This window comes from Rousettus aegyptiacus, unplaced genomic scaffold, assembly GCF_014176215.1.
Source record: "Rousettus aegyptiacus isolate mRouAeg1 unplaced genomic scaffold, mRouAeg1.p scaffold_m13_p_1, whole genome shotgun sequence".
NCBI lineage: Eukaryota > Metazoa > Chordata > Mammalia > Chiroptera > Pteropodidae > Rousettus > Rousettus aegyptiacus.
In genome coordinates this window covers 65,824,090-65,845,342 of record NW_023416284.1, presented here as the reverse complement: position 1 = coordinate 65,845,342, position 21,253 = coordinate 65,824,090, and the positions used below count along the sequence as shown (strand labels likewise).

The 21,253-nt window shown below is 39.5% G+C and overlaps 1 protein-coding gene and 1 pseudogene across 1 annotated transcript in view; one reads left to right on the top strand and one right to left on the bottom strand.

The window, feature by feature from the left end:
- Window positions 1–7,962, top strand: part of ABCA4 (ATP binding cassette subfamily A member 4) — a 121,929-nt gene extending 113,967 nt beyond the window's left edge. The window contains exons 48-51 of the mRNA XM_016134165.2: window positions 79–171; window positions 956–1,205; window positions 2,494–2,580; window positions 7,557–7,962. Of these exons, the coding sequence (XP_015989651.2) occupies window positions 79–171; window positions 956–1,205; window positions 2,494–2,580; window positions 7,557–7,562 (436 nt within the window). The 3' untranslated portion in view covers window positions 7,563–7,962. The remainder of the gene's footprint in view (window positions 1–78; window positions 172–955; window positions 1,206–2,493; window positions 2,581–7,556) is intronic.
- Window positions 7,963–19,578: 11,616 nt separating this feature from the next.
- On the bottom strand, window positions 19,579–19,697 carry LOC118606542 (annotated as a pseudogene).
- Between the last annotated feature and the right edge of the window lie 1,556 nt (window positions 19,698–21,253).

Sequence of the window (21,253 nt, the reverse complement as noted above, 5' to 3'; positions counted from 1 at the left end):
GATTCCCAGGTGCTGGAGTGGGCGGTTGGACAGGCAGGAGTCCTCCCCACACCTCACCTCCTCTCTCCTGCCCCACAGTATGGAAGAATGCGAGGCCCTGTGTACCCGGCTGGCCATCATGGTGAAGGGCACATTTCAGTGTCTGGGCACAATTCAGCACCTCAAGTATAAGTAAGGAGATGGCGGGGTGCCTTTGTTACCTTCCTGGTGGGGTCCTCCTTTCCCTCTCACTCCCCAACATCCCTATGGTAGAGCAGGTGAGAGGGGACCATTCCCCATGTGTTGAGAGAGAGAGTTCTGGAGCTGAAAAGTAAAGGTATTTTGTTATAGAGGGGAATAATCTCTGATCATGTTATAACGTTGAAATCAGTTATAAACGACATAGTTATACCAAGACGTAAGGGTGTGGGGAAGACAGCTGGCTGTGCACGCTCTCTCTGGTGGACCGTTCTTTATCCCCATGCCCGTGACCCGCTCACATGGCCCTGGCGGCTCCAGGTACTCTGGATATTTCCACACCTTTACTCCCACCCGGCCAGTTCCTTAAAGGGCCAGGCAGCCTTTCTACCACTGAGCGAGCACTGGCCCCATGAGCCTTCACGGGCAGGCCTATGATCTCTGCAGGGACCCAAAACCACCTTTGAATTCAGTGAGTACATGAGAGGGAAAGAAGCAGGAAACATCCACGCCTCCAGGAGTTGGACACAGGAAGCTGTGACATAGGTCTGGTGATCCACTTCACCACACACACATTTAGACCTCTAAAACCTAGAATCAAACTATCTCTCCAGAAACTACCGTGGATTTTTGTCCTCCTAGTTTTAAACAGGCACAGAAGATCTATTGTATGGGCCTTTAATCCCCAATATTTTTGATGAGTCTATTCCTTATTTTGGAATTTCCTTAGACCCAACTACTAACAGGCCTGTACCACACCACTGTGGGCATCCCCTAGGTTTGGAGATGGCTACATCGTCACAATGAAAATCAAATCCCCAAAGGACGACTTGCTCCCTGACCTGAACCCCGTGGAGCAGTTCTTCGAGGGGAACTTCCCCGGCAGCGTGCAGAGGGAGAGGCACTACAACATGCTCCAGTTCCAGGTCTCCTCCTCCTCCCTGGCCAGGATCTTCCGGCTGCTCGTCTCCCACAAGGACAGTCTGCTCATTGAGGAGTACTCGGTCACACAGACCACGCTGGACCAGGCAAGTCACCGAGGGGTGCTACATGCAGAGCAGGGCTGTGCAAAGACTGGGCCGGACCTCCCGACCTGGGCTGAACTCCACATGAGAGGGAAGTGCGACGTGCCCGGGGTTTTAACCCTTTAGTCCGTCTGTCCGTTCTGGTAAAACACGGTATACCAGAAACTGTTTTCTAATACTATTTTAGTGTCAGCAAACTTCACTGACTTTACATTATTCTTCCCCACTAACCTATGACCGTATTTCATCCTTCCTGGCTTGTTGTGGTGGCTTTTTCTTTTTCAGATCAACTTTCCTGATGCTTAATTTACATACAAAAAAAAATAGATCCACTTAAGGTATACAATTCATAGAGTTTTGATAAATGCATGTGTCATGTGTCAGGTTTTTTAATGTGATCACTTTTTTATTGTGGTAAAATAGATCATAATTACCTATTTTAAGTGTACAATTCAGTGACATTAAGTACATTCACATTGTTGTGCAACCATTACCAGCAATTCTCCAGAAATTATTTATCTTCTCAAATTGAAATTCCATATCCATTAAATAATAGCCCTCCACCCCCACCCCCAGCTCAGCCACTGGTAACCACTATTCCACTGTTGACTACTCCACATACATCATAAAAGTAAAATTATACAGTATTTTGTCCTTTTTTTTTCTAGCTTATTTCACTTGACATAATATCCTCAAGGTTTGTTTATCTTGTCGTAGCACATGCCAGAGTGAAACAACGTGAGTTGTTTCTGAGGATTATTTATTTGTTGTTGTGTGTTTAAATATCCTTAAAAACTGTTCAATAAAGCAGTAGAAATAGGCAAAAGTGTCCATTTACCCTTTGAACAGCTGGCTTACCAGCACCTTCTTCTCAGTAAACAGACAGAGGCAGGAGTAGGGGTCCCGGCCAAACTGCACATCGAATAAATAACGGAGAAGAGATGAGATAGGACTCCTGCTTTGTTTTTTGTTTCTCCTTCAGAGGTTTAGGAGGATGCTGCTAGCTGAGATCTGCCTTCCCTTGTGTATCCTAAGCTCTGGTGCCCCAAGTCCTCTGAATCCCCCCACAGCAATTTCTTTGGCTTAGCTCAAAATTTGAAGAAACAATCCCGGCCCAAGACACTGGTGACCAGGCTTCCTGATTGGGCCAGCCTCCCTTCCTGCAGTACGCAAGCTGCTCCGGCAGGGCTGTATATTAACTGTGGAAAAGAGAAAGCAAAGGGGGTGGGTGGATGGAAGGCACCATTGTTCTGGAAACATCTACCTACTCTTGTTCTTTTCATGCCTCTAGGTATTTGTGAACTTTGCTAAACAGCAGACTGAAACTCACGACCTCCCTCTGCACCCTCGAGCTGCTGGAGCCAGCCGACAAGCCAAGGTACCTGCCACTCATTCCCAGTCCCCTGCTTCAGGCAGATGCCCAGCTCAAGGACTAGTCCTCTGGGCCTGAGGGGTCCCAAGGCCTGCATATGTCTCCTGCAGAGAGTCCCACTGATAGCACATCCTCTCCATCCCTGCCACTCCCCTCCAGTTCTGTGCTAAAGGACTTTTCACTTTGTAGTTGTGTGGGTTTCTTTTATAATCAGGAAACCATTTGGATGGCATGGGAAAGCTTTTTTGAAAAGAATTTGTCCACGTGTTTTTGCTTAGAGTGAAAAAAAAAAAAAACCCTTGGATTTTGGAAACAAGAAGCAGGGAAGATAGAACAAAATATGAAAAGGTCTTTATTGTTGGGATACTTGATATCCATGACTGGTCATATGTTTGAGTTTCAAAGGAAGGGAATTAACTGGCATTTTGTTTCAATGGTGGACACATTTGGTTAGAGCAAGGATTATTATCTATTTTAGGAAGAGGGCTCTTTGTTCTTTATAAAAATATCCAGACGATGAAGGAAAAAGCAATAGAAGGTATATATATCCTAGACTGTGATAACTCTTGGGATAGGTGCTTCCAGGGTCCCCCAGCATGACACCCCAGCCCCATGTATGGAGCACTCCCACACCATCCCAGTTCCTGAGAGAGAAAGAGAGGTAGGCAGACAGACAGACAGAGACAGAGAGACCAGAGCCAGCAAAGTGGCCCCTGATACTGGCCAGGAGTGAGTGCTGGGCAAGGCAACCTCAATGCGCAGCCAACAGAGTCTCCCCCTTCCCTGAGCCGGGCTGCCAGGAACACTGAGTGTCTTCGTTCAAGAGGGGTCAGTTTGAGGGGCCGTCCCAGTCCCAGCTCAGTATGCAAAATCACTGACATGTACTTCTTCTCCATCACGAGCTTTCCATTTAGTTTGCTTCTGATGATTAAATCGAAGTCATTAGAGAGAGAGAGAGAGAGAGAGAGAGAGAGAGAGAGAGCGAGAAGGGTGGGGGCGATATACTGGAGCAGGCACCCAGGATCCAGGTGCCTTGGCTTAATCCTGGGATTTTATTTTTTATTTCTTTCTTAGTTTTACTTTTTGTTTTTTTAATTTTTCAATTACAGTTGAAATTCAACATTATGTTAGTTTCAGGTGTACAGCATAGTGGTTAGACCTTTATATAATTTACAAAGTGATCCCCTGATAAGTCTAGTACCCACCTGACAGTATACATAGTTAATACAATCTTACTGACTATATTCCCTATGCTGTACTTTACATCCCCATGACTGTTTTATAACCTCCCATTTGTACTTCTTAATTTCCTTCACCCTTTTCACCCAGCCCCCCAATGCCCCTCCCATCTTGCAACCATCAGTTTGTTTTCTGTAGCTATGAGTACGTTTCTATTTTGTTCATTTGTTTTGTTTTTTAGATTCCACATATAAGTGAAATCATATGGTGTTTGCCTTTCTCTGTCTGACTTATTTCACTTAGCATTATACCCTCTAGGTACATCCATATTGTTGCAAATGGTAAGATTTTATTCTTTTTTTATGGCCAAGTTATATTCCATTATATATCTGTACTGCCTTTTCTTTGTCCAGTCATCCTATTGATGGACACTTAGGTTGCTTTCACATTGTGGCTATTGTAAATTATGCTATAGTGAAAATAAGGATGTATACATCTTTTCAAATTAGTGTTTTGGATTTCTTCAGATAAATACTCAGAAGTAGAATTGCTGGGTCATATGATAGTTCTATTTTTAATTTTTTGAGGAACCTCCATACTGATTTCCATATTGGCTGCACCAATTTGCAATTCCACCAGTATTGCACAAGAATTTCCTTTTCCCCCGCATCCTTGCCAACATTTGTTGTTTGTTGATTTAACAATAGCCATTCTGACTGGTATGAGGTGGTATCTCATTGTCTTCATTTGCATTTCTCTCGTGATTAGTGATGTTGAGCATCTTTTCATATGTCTATTTGCTAATTTTATGTCCTCTTTGTAGAAATGTCTACTTAGGTCCTCTGCCCATTTTCAGATTTGATCGTTTGACTTTTTGGTGTTAAGTTGTATAAGTTCTTTATATGTTTTGGATATTAACCTCTTATTGGATGCATCATTGGAAAATATTTTCCCCCATTCAATAGGTTGTCTTTTTGTTTTGTTGCTGGTTTCCTTTGCTGTGCAAAAAGATTTTAGTTTGATATAGTCCCAAGTGTTTATTTTTTCTTTTGTTTCCCATGCCCAAGGAGACATGTCCAAAACAAAATATTACTAAGAGCAGTATCAGAGAGTTTACTGTCTATGTTTTTCTTCTAGAGGTTTTATGGTTTCAGGCCTTACGTTTAAGTCTTTAATCCATTTTGAGTTTATTTTTGTACATGGTGTAAGAAAGTGGTCATTTTATTTTTTCACACATATCTGTCCAGTTTTCCCACCACCATTTATTGAAGAGGCTGTCTTTATCCCATTGTATATTCTTGCCTCCTTTGTCATAGATTGCTCCTTCATCATAGAATAATTGACCACATAAGCGTGGGTTTATTTCTGGGCTCTCTATTCTGTTCCGTTGATCTATGTGTCTGTTTTTATACTATAACCTTGTAGTATAGTTTGATATCAGGTAGCATGATACATCCAACTTCGTTCTTTCTCAAGATTGCTTTAGCTATTTGGGGTCTTCTGTGGTTCCTTAAGCCTGGTATTTTAAAGGGACAAATTAACTCATCTATTCTCTCCAGACTTACCTGGAAAGTAAATCAAATAAAATCAAAGCATGTTTCCAATAAGGAAAGATGTGCAAAACCCCGTTTCCCATAAAATTCTCATTCTTCCCATTGGCTTCTTAATTGTGAGAAAAAACAAACACTGTTAGTGATTCAAACACTCCTCTCCAAGGTTGTGCTTATGATGAGTATTTCCCCTTTCTTATTGACCAGTAGAGATCTTTTGGTTACTTGACAAGGCTGACTTTGCCTCCCATCTTTCCAGAGGGCCCAGAAATACATAATTAAAGCACCCATCCAAGGAAAGTTAGTTCTACTAAGATTTTATCATATATAGATCTTGTACTTGCTGTTTACATCTGTAAAAAATTATTCTTTGAAAGCCACTTGCAGGTATGAATCTTTTTCATTACTCAGAATAAATAATTGAGTAGTATTATCTAGAACTACCAGTGGTCTCTCCACCCCCACCTGGCATATTCTCTCTAAAAGGGCTAATACCGGGTCATCTCTGGACCAGGTGAGGGTACTGATGATCTATGATTCACAGCAGTTAATTCCAAACTTTCTCCCTTTCTAGGACGTGACCATTTTCTATTTTGTCTGTCATATCTTAATATACAAATATTAGAAAACCTATTGTAACACATTTATTAAATTGGTATCTTTTTATAATAAATTTATGTTTCAAAACATAACTGTGACTTTATAGCATACTACCTTTACAAAGTTTTATAAAAATCCTCTGTACAGCATTGTATATAAACAAATGTCATAAAACAAATAGTAATTACATTCTCGTTTACAATAACTTTAAAATAATTTTCTTTAAAGGATCCTACAAACAAGACAAAGTTCATTTCAATGAGTTCTAGAAGACATTCACAACTTCCTCTAAACAAACGAGAGCATGCAGCTTCAGGAAGTACAGCAGGCTGGGGGCTTCACCGCCCCATTTGAGAGCGAGGACCACACCAACATTTCATTATCTAGAGATCAATATGTCTCCTTATCAAGAACATTATAAATTCTTAAAGGACTCAGTCCTGGAAAATATCTTTTGGGGTGAGGTTTTGTGGAATCTCACAATCTGTTGTATAAAAACAGAGGAGGGTCAGGGTTTTGATAGATGACAAGGCAGTAGGTGGATGATCAGTCAATTCAGAAGCTTCCTAAATAAGGTAATAATTGAGTGACTATCACATACGTTTTCCAAAATCAGGAACAACTCATATAAATTTATGATCCTTATTCTTAAACATGTTACAGAGTTTCTGCATATAACTTATCTTTACTGGTTAGTTTTAGAAGTACCTGCAGCCTTGACTGGGATCCTTGCCCCACCTCAAAGCATGTTCTTAGTTCTAAATACTAGATTAATTATCTTCTTAAAAGGATGTATGATTTTTTAAAACCCTATAATCGATAAGCCACATTTTGTCTAGACTGGGCAGGCCTATATCCAATCCCTTCCTTGCTAATATTCCCCCATCCCCAGAGCTAGGAATTCAAACTGCACCTAATGGTTACTCAACAAAGTTGACTTTGTCCCCTACCTCTCTAGGGCCCAGAAATGCCTAAGTAAAAGCATCTGTCCAAGGAAAGTTAGTGTTGCTAAGATTTTCCAGCCACTCTTTCTCACACATAGACCATGTCCTTCCAGTCGGAAAGGTCATCTTGGTATACACCAAAGACAAGAGTTGGACTCAGTGCCCAAGCTTTGATCTGGAGCCTGCTGTCCCCAAAACCAGCTCCAATATCTCCCCACTCTCCCATGCACCAGTCAAAGTTTCATGCTTCCCTGGAGCCACCTCTCTAAGAAGTAGTAAAGTGAATTCCGCACCTCAAGGATGACCTAAATTATGACTTCTTGGCTTTTAAGACAGGAAGAGCATGGGAACTTTCTTGGGCTAAAAAAAAAAACAAAAACAAAAACAAAACCAGACCATGACAGCCTTTGGAAACCACACAGAGGATGTAGCTTCCCTCTAAGATGTAAGCCTCTCCATACATGGAGGGTGTGTTTGTATGACATCTGCACTCTGGAGCCAGAGAGATCTGAGTCATAGGATCCAGACTTTTCGCAGCTAAGGAAACAAGCACAGCCCATAACCTTGGTGAGCTGACAGAATCACGATGTCCTTGGCTGAGTTTCCTTCAGCTATTGATTAATGGCTGTTTAACTTTTAAAATCTAAAAGCTGTTGAACCATCTCTTTAGAAAACTGAGATGACAAGTCCATCTGTTCTCCTTCCGCAGATCTGATCTCCTTCCACACTGGTCGTGTGCTGCAGCCGGAAGGGAACTTCCAGGAAGCACAGGAGCTTTCGCCATGTGGTCTTCTGATCTAACTAGACGGCATAAGTAAGGCCTCTGCAGCAGAAGGAAACACATGTGGGGTATACACAAAACTCCAAAGGAACCTTTTTCAGAAAGAAACCAAAACTGACTGGCTTACCTGGTACGCCTGATGGCAAAACTGACCCAGCCAAAAGGATACAAAACTCTTTTCATCCAGACCAAGAAGTAGAAATCTTGCTCTATCCTATTAGTAACTCTGACCTCAATAACACTCCCATTTCAAGTGGATATGCTTTTCTCTGTATGTATGTTTGTATGTCTTATTTTTAAGGAGAAAATAAAATGAGAACATACTTATCACAAACGATCCGAATTCACTGATCTCACTGATGTGCACCATCTGGGTTTAGACAGTCTTGATACCTGTGCAGCTTCCTGTCATTTTATGAGCTTCTGAAAGAGTTATTGCCACAGGAGTGCCAGTCATGGCAAGATTATGCAACACTGGGTGGGAGTGAATGGACTAGTTTTGATGTTTCACGTCAAGTCTAATTTATAGGATTTGAAGAAAACACCCAACTGGTAATGCATATGAATATTGTCCATTGTCAAGTGGGTATTATTTGAATGTAGGTTTCATGTCTGTTTATCCAGCTTATTTGAATGCCTACCTCACAGGTATAATTAAGACAGGAGAAGAAAAGGCAAGGACAACTGAGAGTGGATCTTTGGATATAAGATCCAACATGTCTTTGAAACTGTTTAAAGATGTCAAGGTCTCATTTTTACCGTGCTGTGCCATTTCCACAGTGCTGACATGTGCATCTTTTGTAGTGATGCTGGGAGGCAGAGGTTCACAAGCCATCTAGTCATTCACATAAAAGCTCACCAAAAATCAGAAAATAACAGTTTTGAACCAAACCATTTCAGAAGACTTATGGACAAGAAGAGAAAACAGACTTCTTTGCCAAGGCAGGATCCTCTCCATTACCCACAAATGGGCTACCTAATTTAAACACTTTCTAGAGCAATGCTTCTCAAAACACCATAGCTATGCTCCAGAACCTGGGGAAGATGTGGAGGGAGGGGAAAGAAGAGGAAGAGAAAGATACTGAGATCCAACAACTGTTACTGAGAAGGGGACATGGAAGAAAGTGAACATAAGATAGTGACATTTTTTCCTGAGCAAAGAAAGCCCTGTGCTTCCCCAGAGACAGACAGAGGGCAGAATGCTATACACAACTTTAAATCCTGCACAACTACTGGCTGGCTGCTTTGTAAATAATTGTAGAGATTACGAAACTGGTAGCCTCAGAGCTTAATCTGGTTTTGACTTTTTCTTACATTTACCAATGACCAAAACCATAAAACTATTTTAACTAGAGGTTGAGAAAGCCCAAGAGTGTGCTGTTGATAACTCAACCTGCATCCTTGCTGGTTTTATAATTTAAATTAGCAACTATAAAGTCATAAGGAAGAAGACTCAGCAGAGAGCAGGGACAAGCTGTCATTTGTGTTGGGTTGTGAGGGTTTTAGAAAGGCACCATGGACTAGAAAGAGTCAGATATAGGTAATATCTCACCCAGCATTGGGAAGGAAAGTTTAGTTTAGCTGTTTGTCTCCACTACACCCGAGCTCTCCAACAGCAAGGTCTATGGGTTGGGTTTTTTTTTTTTTTTTGTCATTTTCCCCAGCTCCTGACACACAGGAAACACTCAACGAATACTTGCCAAACTGCATGCTATGCAAACCCAGCAAAAAAAAAAAAAAAAAAAATGCATAGAAATAAGGTAGGTCCAAGAAAGCGACTCCTCCAATAAGCTAAAGACAGCAAAGCAACAGAGATGCCATGCTTTAAAAAATATTAGTCACAAAACATAAGCAGTAAAAAAATTGAGGAGGAGGAGGCATGCCTACAGTTTGCTTGGGTTTGAGGAGTGTTCAAGTTGGAAGCTTGGCGCAAATCTCCTAACAACAAGCTAGGCTACTGAAAGATCTCCCAATCTGGTTTAATAAGGAAGATTTACAAAGAAGAAGAGGAGAAAATGAAGAGAGTCATTTCAGAAAATAAGACACACCTGATGTTCTAAGAATATGACTTGCTTCCAGGTTTTCTAAGCTTCCAGTTTTTCTTGGGGGAGCTCAAGGCTTTGGAATGATTGGGGTTAAAAGAGAATCTCTTCTTTCACTGTGAATAAAAAGCTCCTTTGGCTCAGGAAAAAAAGAGGAAGGGGAAAGTGGCGCAGGCACCAGGTCAGCAAAGTTCTGGGCTTGGAAGAAAGAGTCTCTGTGACACCCTGGGCACTTGCGCTGGGGCCACCAATGAGGAAGTTCTACACCATCAGGCCTGTGGGGCCTACGGAGAAAGAAAGAAGTTTTCCCCTAGAAATATGGCAGCATCACCTCTGCGAGAGAGCCGCTTCAGGCACCAGAAGGACCCAGCCCACTGGGCCCAGGTTGTCTGGGCTTGGTTTCCTCCATGTGGTAATTCAGTGCCTCAACGATCCCCCTGAGATGGACAATTTGGGACTCCTGATGTTCACAGTGCAGAATTGCTACCACATTTTGTCCAAAGTGGTTGTCAAGAGGGGTACTAGAAGTGTCAGGTTCACAAAACCACAGGCTTATAGAGGTAGAAAATACCTCGATTTAAAAAAAAAAAAAAAACTAATCATTTATATAATTGTTTTGCTTTGCATTGTCTTAATGGAAAAGGAAAATGAGCACCCGAAAGATTTAGTTACTTGGCTGGGCTTCTTCATTCCCAGCAGCCCCCGGGCTGGCCCTCCTCCAATTACTTCACTCCCATGTCCAAAGAGGCACACCCGCCAGACTCAGAACTCTGGAATTCCCTGCCCATATGGTCTAAAGCCTGCTTTGGGGGGCCTATGTGGACCTCCTTATTGGTTGAAAATGGTCCATCATGCAGGCTCGTAGTCTACACTTGGCATATGAGGCCCTTTGGAAAACCATGAAAACAGGGGTAAGTCATGGGACAGCTGGTTCTGTACCACCATAGTCCAATGTAGAACCCAAGGAAACCAAGTAGTTGAAATTTGAACTTAGTTCATTATGCAGATGATTATTTAGCAGTTTGTTAGCTTGATTACTGTAAGAATTGAGACATAGATGGTATGAGGACCCCCGATATGTACTCTCCTGAGAGCCTTTCTCAAAGCTCACCATGTCACACACTCAGCTTTCTGAGCAGGTACCTGACATCAAGGCTCAGATGTGTATGTTTTGTGAGTAAAGCTTTGCCCAAGTTAGTTATCCTCTTGGTTTTGCGCTTTGGTAAGTTTCAAAAGGGACCACAGTTTATTGTAGCCACATTCCATAGTCTGGGTCATGGTGAGTTTCATGAGGCATATTTCATCTACAAAGCACTGCACAGACAGTACCTGGTCAGACAGCATTCCAGGCACGCAGCTGAGAGGTGGTGCTGTTCTCATTTTCCACCAGAGCTCGGCAATCTCCTTGGTCTTGAATGATACTGACCACCGAATTTTTCCTTTTATGGCTACTAGAGAAGCAAAGGGGTAAAAGAGAAGAGAGGAAACTGAGGACAGAAGAAAGACAGAACACATTTAATGCTCCATTTTCTGGGAACAAAGCAGCAAACAAGACTCAGCCTCTGTCTTCATGGTGTTAACATACTCATGCAGGGGTCGACAAACTTGCTGTAAATATCTACAGATAGTAAACATTGTTCACTTTGCAGGTCATATGGTCTCTGGTAGAAACTACTCAGTTTGGCTGTTGTAACAAGAAAGCAGCTGTAGAAGATAACATAATGGATTTAGAGGGCTGGATTTGGCCTCCTAGACCATACTGAGCCTACCTCTCTTCCAGTAAGTAAGTAATTAGAGGTTCATGTAACAGAGGCAGCAAAAGCAATCCAGGTGCTTTTAAGAGACCCCCAATAGCTTGTTTTCTTTTCTCTGTTTCATAGGAACTCCAGTTTAGCTGGGATAGCAGATGTTCGAAGATAGGCCTGAGCATGGAGAATGGGGATAATTTTCAAGCTCAGGAACTATCATTTCACATCTCCTCTCTTGACTGAAGCCCCGGTCTACAAAATGAACCTCAGCAAAACGACTGACAGCAGCCAGCCGGGGTTTTTACCTGTCTTGCAGTCACTGCATCTCATGCAACAGACATCTTATGGGCATAGCATCAATTCCTACCCACACCAGCAGGTATCTGAGGGCCTGACTCCAAACATCCATGCCCTTATAAAAAAGAACCCTGGAGTGTTTTCTTGCCCCTTCTGCCATGTATGGTTACAGCAAAGACAGTCATCTATAAAACAGGAAGTGGGTTCTCACTAGACATCAAATCTGCTAGCACCTTAATCTTGGACTTCAGCCTCCACGACTGTGAGAAATAAATTTTTGTTGTTTATAAGCCACCCAGTCTATAGTATTCTATTATAGCAGCCTGAATGGACTAAGGTAAAGGGGAGAGGGAAAGCGAAGGAGAGAGAGGGAGATAAAAAGAATATGAATGAACAAATCAGATAAGTTCACTCAACCCTGACAATGAGGAAGTAGGAGGGAGAAGAAAAAGCTTCTCCAAAGGATCATTCACTTACTCAGATTTTCCATGATTCTCATAACTCTCAAAATGACATACAAAACCCTCATCTGGTAGTAAAGACATTTAATTATTTGTTCCTAATCTATCCTTTCAGCTTTATTTCTTAACGATTTCTATGTATGTACTATAATCTGGCTAAATCTAACTCCTAAAAGGCCTTCATTTCTCTCTCTTCCTGTCTTGAATGATTCTCGTTTGCCTTCCTAGAATATCTTTCTCTCTAAATTTCACTTTAAAATTTTGTATTCAGCATTAACAATGAATTATCAACATGAAAAAAACAAAGTTTGATCTCTGTCTCATACCACACACAAAAATAAATTTGAAATAGATCAAACTATTCTTTTTGAAAAAATGAAAAGCCATTTTATTTAATCATTTTTAAATTTTGAAACAATCACAGTTTTACAGAAAAGTTACAAGTGTAGTAGAAAAAAATTTTTCTTGAATTATTTGAGAGAAAGCTGCCAACCTGATTCCTCATATCCCTGAAAAGTTTGTCTATTTCTTACAAAAAAAAAATGTATTTTTCTACATGATCACAATATAGCCATTAACATCAGTAAATTGACATGGATACATTACATCATCTAATCCTCAGACTCCACTCAAGTCTCAACAACTATCCCAATAATGTCCTTTATTACAAAAGGATTCAGTTCAAAACCACACGTTAGATTTAGTTGGCATGTCCTTTTGGGTCTTCAGTTTGAAATAGCTCCCCAGTCTTTGGAAAATTATAGGCCAATAATTTTGTAGTAATTTTCTTTAATGTGAGCTTGTTTGATATTTCCTTATAATAAGATTCAAGTTATATATCTTTGGCAGGAATATCTCAAAAATGATGCTGTTTTCTTCCCAATGCTGTTTTCTCCCCATTGCATCCTGTTAGATGGCACAGGATTTTTATTTGACCAATTACTAATAATGTTAACTTTGATTTCTTGATCATAGAGGCATCTGTCATGATTCATCACTATAAAATTGCTGTTTGTTTTTGTAATTAATAGGTATTTTATGGAGACTATCTTTGAGACTACGTAAATTATGCCATTCCTCTTCAAATCTTTAATATAATTATTTATTTATTTCCATCTGCATGAATTCATGGCTTCCTATTTCATTCAATGGATTTAATTCCTTATTATATTATTTATTGTAATGCTCATTTTCCCCTGATTTAGCCATTGGAAATCCATCAAGCTGGCTTCTGTGTCCTTTTTACACATTCTATTTCATTCTTTAAGTACGTCCTTGCTTTCTAGCAGAACAAGATATTTCAGGTTCATCTTGCCATCTCCTCACCTGGAATCAATCATTTCCCAAGGAGCGCTGGTTCCCTTTAGGGAATATGCTGTTTAGAAGCCAACATCTAGACTCTCTTGGTAGATGAAGCTTATATAAGAATGTATATGTGGGTAGATAAGTAGATAGATAATAGATAGATGATAGATAGATAGATGATACATACATACATACATACATACATACATACATACATACATATATCCATTTACCTATATAGATAGATACATAGATATTGATACATACATACATACATACATACATACTACAGATATCCATTTACCTATATATTTATTCCTGCATATATATCAATGTATGTATTGACAATTATGAGTTCACATTGATATCTCCAATTCTAATCTAATTCTAATACAAGATTCACTTTAATTTTCTCCCATTCCATATTTTTAATTCCTTTCTCTGACAGGCTGGCTCTCACATATTTACATACATATTTACTTGTTCATTCGCTCCTCATTCATATATTTCATCTCCCATCCACACATAGATCCCGCCTCACACAACTAAGGTTCTGATACCACAACTTTCTTACTCTCAGTCCTACTCAAGCTCTGACTCCACACACTGGCCCACTCCCACTATGTAGATACATACCCTCCTCGCTCTGCCTAGGACCTTACTCTCCACAAAAGTCCGTCTTCCTACATGGATGCCCTCCTCACCTCACAAAGTCTCTCATACCCTGCTCATGGCCACTGAGACTCCCTGCTCAGGCCCACATGAACTTCTATCCTGTTCTACCCCACTTAGTGGCCTTAAAAATAATTTGTTTAGGAAAGAAAGGGAACAGAAAAGGAAAAAGAAGAGATACTATTTTTGAAATGCCAAACTTAAAAAATTTAGGGAGAAAACATAGAATACTATCTCCATCATGTAAGGATAAAAACTTTTCTTAAACAATAATATTGGTTGCCAAAACTTACTAAGCACCAACTACGTGCCAGGTACTATTTTAAGCACTTTGCATGTTTAAGCACATAGTCTTCCAACTATCTAATAAGCAAGAGCTGTGATTATCTCTATTTTACAGATGAGCGAATGGAAGTCCAGAGAGATTAACTTAACCTAAGTTAAACAGTAAGTGGCCAGGCTGGGCTTTAAACCCAAATCATCTGGCTCCAGACCCCACAGCCTTAGTCACTACTCCGTACAGTCTCTCAAAAGATATACGATACAAACACACATGCACGCACACACACACAAACATACACACACCCTGTAGGGGAAAAGACTTATTCATTTGAATATATTAAACAAAACATAGAACAATTTTAAAAAACAAAACAGAAAACAGGTTTTCGTTCCATAAAACAAAGTGTACTCTAAAAAATAAAGACAGATCACGGGCAGGGAGGAATTATTATCAGTGTGCATAATGAACAAAGAATTAGTATTGGATATCAAGAACTTCTGTGATTCAATAAAATAAGACAATCTCAAGAAAAATTAGCAAAGAACATGAATAGGCACTTCACAGAAACTCAAATGGCCACTGAATATATGAAAAGTTGGTCAACCTCATTAGGTTTCCTCAGTCAAGGAAATAAAAGTCTAAGTAACAGTGTGATACACATTCATATTCTCAGGTTGGCAAAAATTAGAAAGTCCAACAATACTGTCTTAGTCCACTCAGGCTGCTGTAAAAGTACCATAGACTGGGGAGCTTTTAAACAACAGAAATATATTTTTCACAGTTCTGAAGGCTGGAAGTTGGAGACCAGGATGCCAGCATGGTTGGGTTCTGGTGAGAGCCTTCTTCTGGGTGGCGTACTAACTTTTCCTTGTATTCTCACAAGGTGGAAAGAAAGCAAGCTAGCCCTTTGGCCTCTTCTCTCTTTTAAGGGCACTCATCCCATTCATGAGTTTCCAACCTCATGACCTAATCACTTCCCAAAGGCCATTACGTTGGGGGTTGGACTTCAACATACGAATGTCAGGGGGGCATAAACATTCACTCTGTAAGAAATACCAAATCTGGAAAGGGTAGGGGCAATGGGAACTCTCACTACTGGTGAGAGTATATGATGGGGGTCCCCAACATCACTCCCATGTTCAGAGATGGGCTAGGAGCACTTACAGGATTTAGCATATAGTTGTACTCATGGCTAAGATTTATTACAGCAACATAGGAGGAATGCACAGACAGGTCACAGGGGAAAAAGACATGGGTGAAGTCTGGAGGGATCCACACACAGCCTCTCTTACATATTCTCCCTCTCATGAGGGATAACACAGAGTCCATTCATTTCCAAGCAGTGAAAACACAGCAACGTGTATGTTTCTGCCCCAGGAAGCCCATTAGAGACTCAACATCCATGGATCTTAATGTGTTACATAACCACGATCTTACTAGCATGTTCCAAAATCCCATACCATAGACCAGTGTTTACACGAACAGTCTAGGCATAGAACACTTCCCCCTTATCAGTTAAAGAATAGTGAGAACACTACAAAAATCTGTTTCCAGACACCAGACAAGCGCCAAACTTGCAAGCAGGCCCTTCTAAAGTTGGTAGCATCGGGCCCGCCATTGAGCCCTTTTCTGCAGACAGTGTGCATAGATATAACAGATATTGTAGTTTGGACAGGAGTTTGACAACATATAACAGAGTTAAAGACATGTATGTCCACCCCCCCCCCCAAAGTCTCCTCCTAGGTCTAGTCTATCATAGAGAAACCGCCCATGTGCACATAGGGACATGTTCAAGTATGCTCCTTGTAACCTTGTTTCTAATAACAAAAACAAAATGTTTTCACTCCCTATGCTGTACTCTACATCCAGTGACTGTTTTGAAGCTACTAATTTGTATTCCTTCATCCCTTCTCTTTCTTCATCCAGCCCCTCTGACCCCTTCCCTCTGGCAATCACTAGTTTGTTCTCTGTATCTGTGAGTCTGTTTTCATTTAGTTTCTTTTGTTCCGTAGATTCCACACGTAAGAGAAATCATATGGTATTTGTGTTTTCTGTCTGACTTATTTCAGCATAAAATACCCTCTAGGTCTATCCATGTCATGGTAAATGATAAGATTTCATTTTTATAGCTGAGTAATATTCCATTGTATATATACCATAACTCTTCTTTTTAGTATTTTAATTTGATTTTTAGTTTCAAGTATATAGTACATTGGTTAGACTTTTATATAGTTTATGAAATGATCCCCTTGATTCCTCTTTCTATCCTCTGGCTCTACACCTAGTCATTACATTAGTGCTGACTGCATTCCCTATTCCATGCTCCCCATCCCCATGATCATCTATCAACTACTAATCTGTACTTCTTTAACCCACCACCCCATTCTCTCAGCACCCCAACCCTCACTCAATCTCCTCTGTCTACCACCCACATAGGAGGACCTAAATAAAGCAACTATTGACCAACATACAGGGAGACAGCGACCATAATACACTCACAGCGGGGGAGTTTAACATTCTATTGACATCAATGGACTGATCTTCCAGACAGAAAAGCAACCAGAAAACAGTAGTATTCAATGACAAACTAGACCAGATAGACTTCATTGATATTTTTAGAGCATTTCACCCCAAAGCAGCAGAATATACATTCTTATCAAACGCACATGGAACACTTTCCAGAAAAGACTACACGTGAGGCCATAAAAAAAGTCTCAATAAATTTAAGAAGCCTGAAATCACATCAGGAGTCTTCTCCAAATACAGTGGTATGAAACTAGAAATCAGTACAAGAAAGAAAACAAACACACACAAACAAAATGGATGCCAAAGAAGATGCAATGATTAGCTTAACAAGAAGATCAAGGAAGAAATCAAAAGGTACCTTGAGACAAATGAAACACGATGACCCCAAATCTACGGGACACATTGAGAGCAGTCCAAAGAGGGAAACTCACAGCGATACGGGCTTACCTCAGGAAACAAGAAATGTCTCAAAAACAGTGTAACCCTATACTTAAAGGAAGAAAAAAAGAAGAACAAACAAAGAAGAACAGAGATACAATGAATCATTAATAAATACTTAGAACAATTATAGGTCAATGCATTCAACAATCTATAAGAAATGGATCAATTTCTAGAAGCACGTAAGCTTCTAAGACTAAAACAAGGCGACATAGAAAATCTAAACAGACCAATTATGACCAAAAACCTCCCTACAAATAAAAGTCCAGAATCAAATGGTTTCACAGGTGAATTCTACTGCCAAACATGTAAAGAATTAATACCTATCCTTCTTAAACTATTTCGAAAAATTGAAGAAAGAGGAACTCTTCCAAACTGATTTTACAAAACCAGCATTGTCCTGATACTGACACCAAACAAACATCTTAGAAAAAAAGAAACCTACAGGCCAATGTTCTTGATGAACATGCATGCAACATTTCTCAACAAAATATTGGCACACTGGATTCAACAAGACATTATCGGATTATACTCTATGGCCAAGTGAGATCTATGGCAGGAATACGGGGATGGTTCAGCATCCATAAACCAATCAATGTGATACATCCAAGAATGAAGGATAAACATCGCATCTCAGAAAAAGCTCAACATCTTTGACAAAAGCCATCCTTTCATGATAGAAACTCTCAACAACGTGGGTATAGAGGACATACCATAACATCATAAAGGCCATATATGACAAACCCACAGCTAACAGCTTCAATCGTGAAAAGCTGACTTTCCTCTAAGATCACGAACAAGACAAGTACATCCACAATCACCATTTCTATTTAACATGGTACTGGGAGTCCTGGGCACAGCAGAAAACAAGAAATCAAAGTCCTCAAAAACAGAAAAGAAGTACAGCTACTATTTGCAGATGACGTGACACTACATATAGGAGACCCTAAAGATTCCACCGAAAAAACTATCACAACTGATCAGTGAATTCACTCATTTGGAGGATACAAAATCGATAGACAGAGATCTGTTGCATTTCTCTACACCAACGAGAAACTATCAGAAGGAATTAAAACAGAACCATTTACAGCTTCATCAAAAAACATAAAATACTTAGGAATAACTTTAAACCAGTAAAAGACCTGAACCTTGAATACTGTAAGACACTGATGACATTGAAAAGGATACAAATAAATGAAAGGATATACCATGCTCGTCAATTGGAAGGATTAATATTGTTCAAACATCCTTACCATGCAAAGCAATATACAGATTCAGTGCAGTTCCTCCAAAGTAGCAATGGTCTTCCTCTCAGAACTAGAAAACTAATCCTAAAATTTATGTGGAACCACAAAAGGTGCAGAATAGCCAAGGAAACCTCAAGAAAGAAAGAAAGAAGGAGATATCATATTCCCTAATTTCAAACTACATGACAAAACTACAATCATCGAAATAGTACGATAATGGCATGAAAACAGGTACATATACCCCATTTAATACATATCTCGATGTATTAAAATAGCCCAGAAATGTATATATATCTCAATGTATTAAAATAGCCCAAATAGCCCAGAATATCTCGATGTAATAAAATAGCCCAGAAACAAACCCACACCTATATGGGCCATCAATCTGACAAAGGAGACAAGAATATATAATGTAAGGACAGCCTCTTTGATAAGAGATACTGGGAAAACAGGACAGACACATGCAAAAAAACAAATAAGTAAATAAATAGATAGATAGATAAATAAACAAACTTCTTACAGTATATACAAAAATAAATCCAAGTGGACTACAGACTTAAATTTAAGACCTGAAACCACAAAAAACCATAAAACACAGGCTGAAAATTCGTTAGCATTAGTCTTAGCAACATCTATGGGTAAGCGCAAGAAAAGAAACAAAAGAAACAAATGGGACTCCATCAAACTAAAAACCTCCTCACAGCAAAGAAACTATCAACAAAATGAAAAACAACCTGCCACTTGGGAGAAGATAGTCACAAATTACACAACTAATAAGGAGTTAATACCCAAAATATATAAAAAACACATACCATTTAACAGCAGAGAAACAAACAAGTTTAAAAAGGGGCAGAGGACCTGAACAGACATTTCTCCAAAGAGGACATACAGATGACCAACAGCTTACAATCCCTTATTTTTTTATTTTTTATGCCTACAACACCTGGTCTTCCTACATGGTCTCCCATCCAAGTACTAACCAGGCCTGACCCTGCTTAGCTTCCAAGATCAGACGGGATCAAGCTTGTTCAGGATAGCATGGCTATAGACTTCTTTTGTAATTTAGATGATTTTTATTTCTCTTTCTTCTCTGATTGCTGTAGCTAGGACTTCCAATACTATGTTGAATAGTAGTATAATTGGGCCTCCTTGTCTTGTTCCTGATCTTAAGAAAAACACTTAGCTTTTCCCCATTGAATATGATGTTAGTTGTAGGTTTGTCATATATGGCCTTTATTATGTTGACGTATGTTCCCTCTATTCTCACTTTGCTGAGAGTTTTTATCATAAATGGATGCTGGATTTTGTCAAACATTTTTTTCTGCATCTATGGATATGATCATAAGATTTTTATCTTTCGATTTGTTAATGTGGTGTATCACATTAATTGATCTGCAGGTAATGTACCAACCTTGTGTCCCAGGAATAAATCCAACTTGATCATGGTTTAAGATATTTTTAATGTATTGCCGAATTCAGTTTGCTAATATTTTGTTGAGGATTTTTGCATCAATGATCATCAGGGATATTGGCCTATAGTTTTCATTTTTGTAAAGTCTGTCTGGTTTTAGAATCAGGGCAATGGTGGCCTCATTAAAAGAGTTAGGAAGCTTTCCCTCCTCTTGAACTTTTTCGAACAGTTTGAGAAGAATAGGTGTTAATTCTTTTTTGAATGTTTGATAAAATTCACCTATTAAAAGCCATCTTGTCCAGGACTTTTCTTTTTTGAAAGTTTTTTGATTACTGATTCGATTTCATTGGTGGCAAATGGTCAGACGTTCAGATTTTCTGTTTCTTCTTGACTCAGTCTTGGGATATTATATGTTTCTAGGACTGCATTTATTTCGTCTTGATTGCGCATAGTATTTTCTTATAATCCTTTGTGTTTCTGTGAGGTCCGTAGTTACTTCTCTTTAATTTCTGATTTTATTTATTTGAGTCCTCTCTTTTTGTCTTGGTGAGGCTGGTTAAAGGTTTTCAATTTGGTTTATCCTTTCAAAGAACCAGCTCTGGGTTTAATTAATCTTTTGTATCATTTTTCTAGACTCTATTTCATTAATTTTTGCTCTGATCTTTATTCCTTCCTTCTACTCACTTTGGATTTTGTTTGCTATTCTTTTCTAGTTCTTTTAAGTGTAAAATTAGAGCGTTTATTTGAGATTTTTCTTGTTTGTTGAGGTAGCCTGTATTTCTATGAATTTCCCCTTAAGGCTGCTTTCACTGTGCCTCATAGATTTTGAGTCATGTTTGTCTCTAGGTATCTTTTGACTTCTTCCTTGATCTCATTGTTAACTAACTCATTGTTTATTAGCATGTTGTTTAGCCTCCTTGTGTTTGTACATTTTCCAGTTTTTTTCTTGCAGTTGATTTCTAATTTCATACCATTGTGGTCGGAGAAGACACTAGATATGCTTTCAGTCTTCTTAAATTTATTGAGATTTGTTTTGTGGCCTAACATGTGGTCTATCTTGTCTAGTATGTCTTAGAGAAATTTGCACATGTGCACATAGGGACACGTTCAAATATGCTCCTTGTAGCCTTGTTTCTAACAATAAAATATTTTTTTTTAAAAAAGAAAGACCTCTGAATATTCAGCAACAAAATGA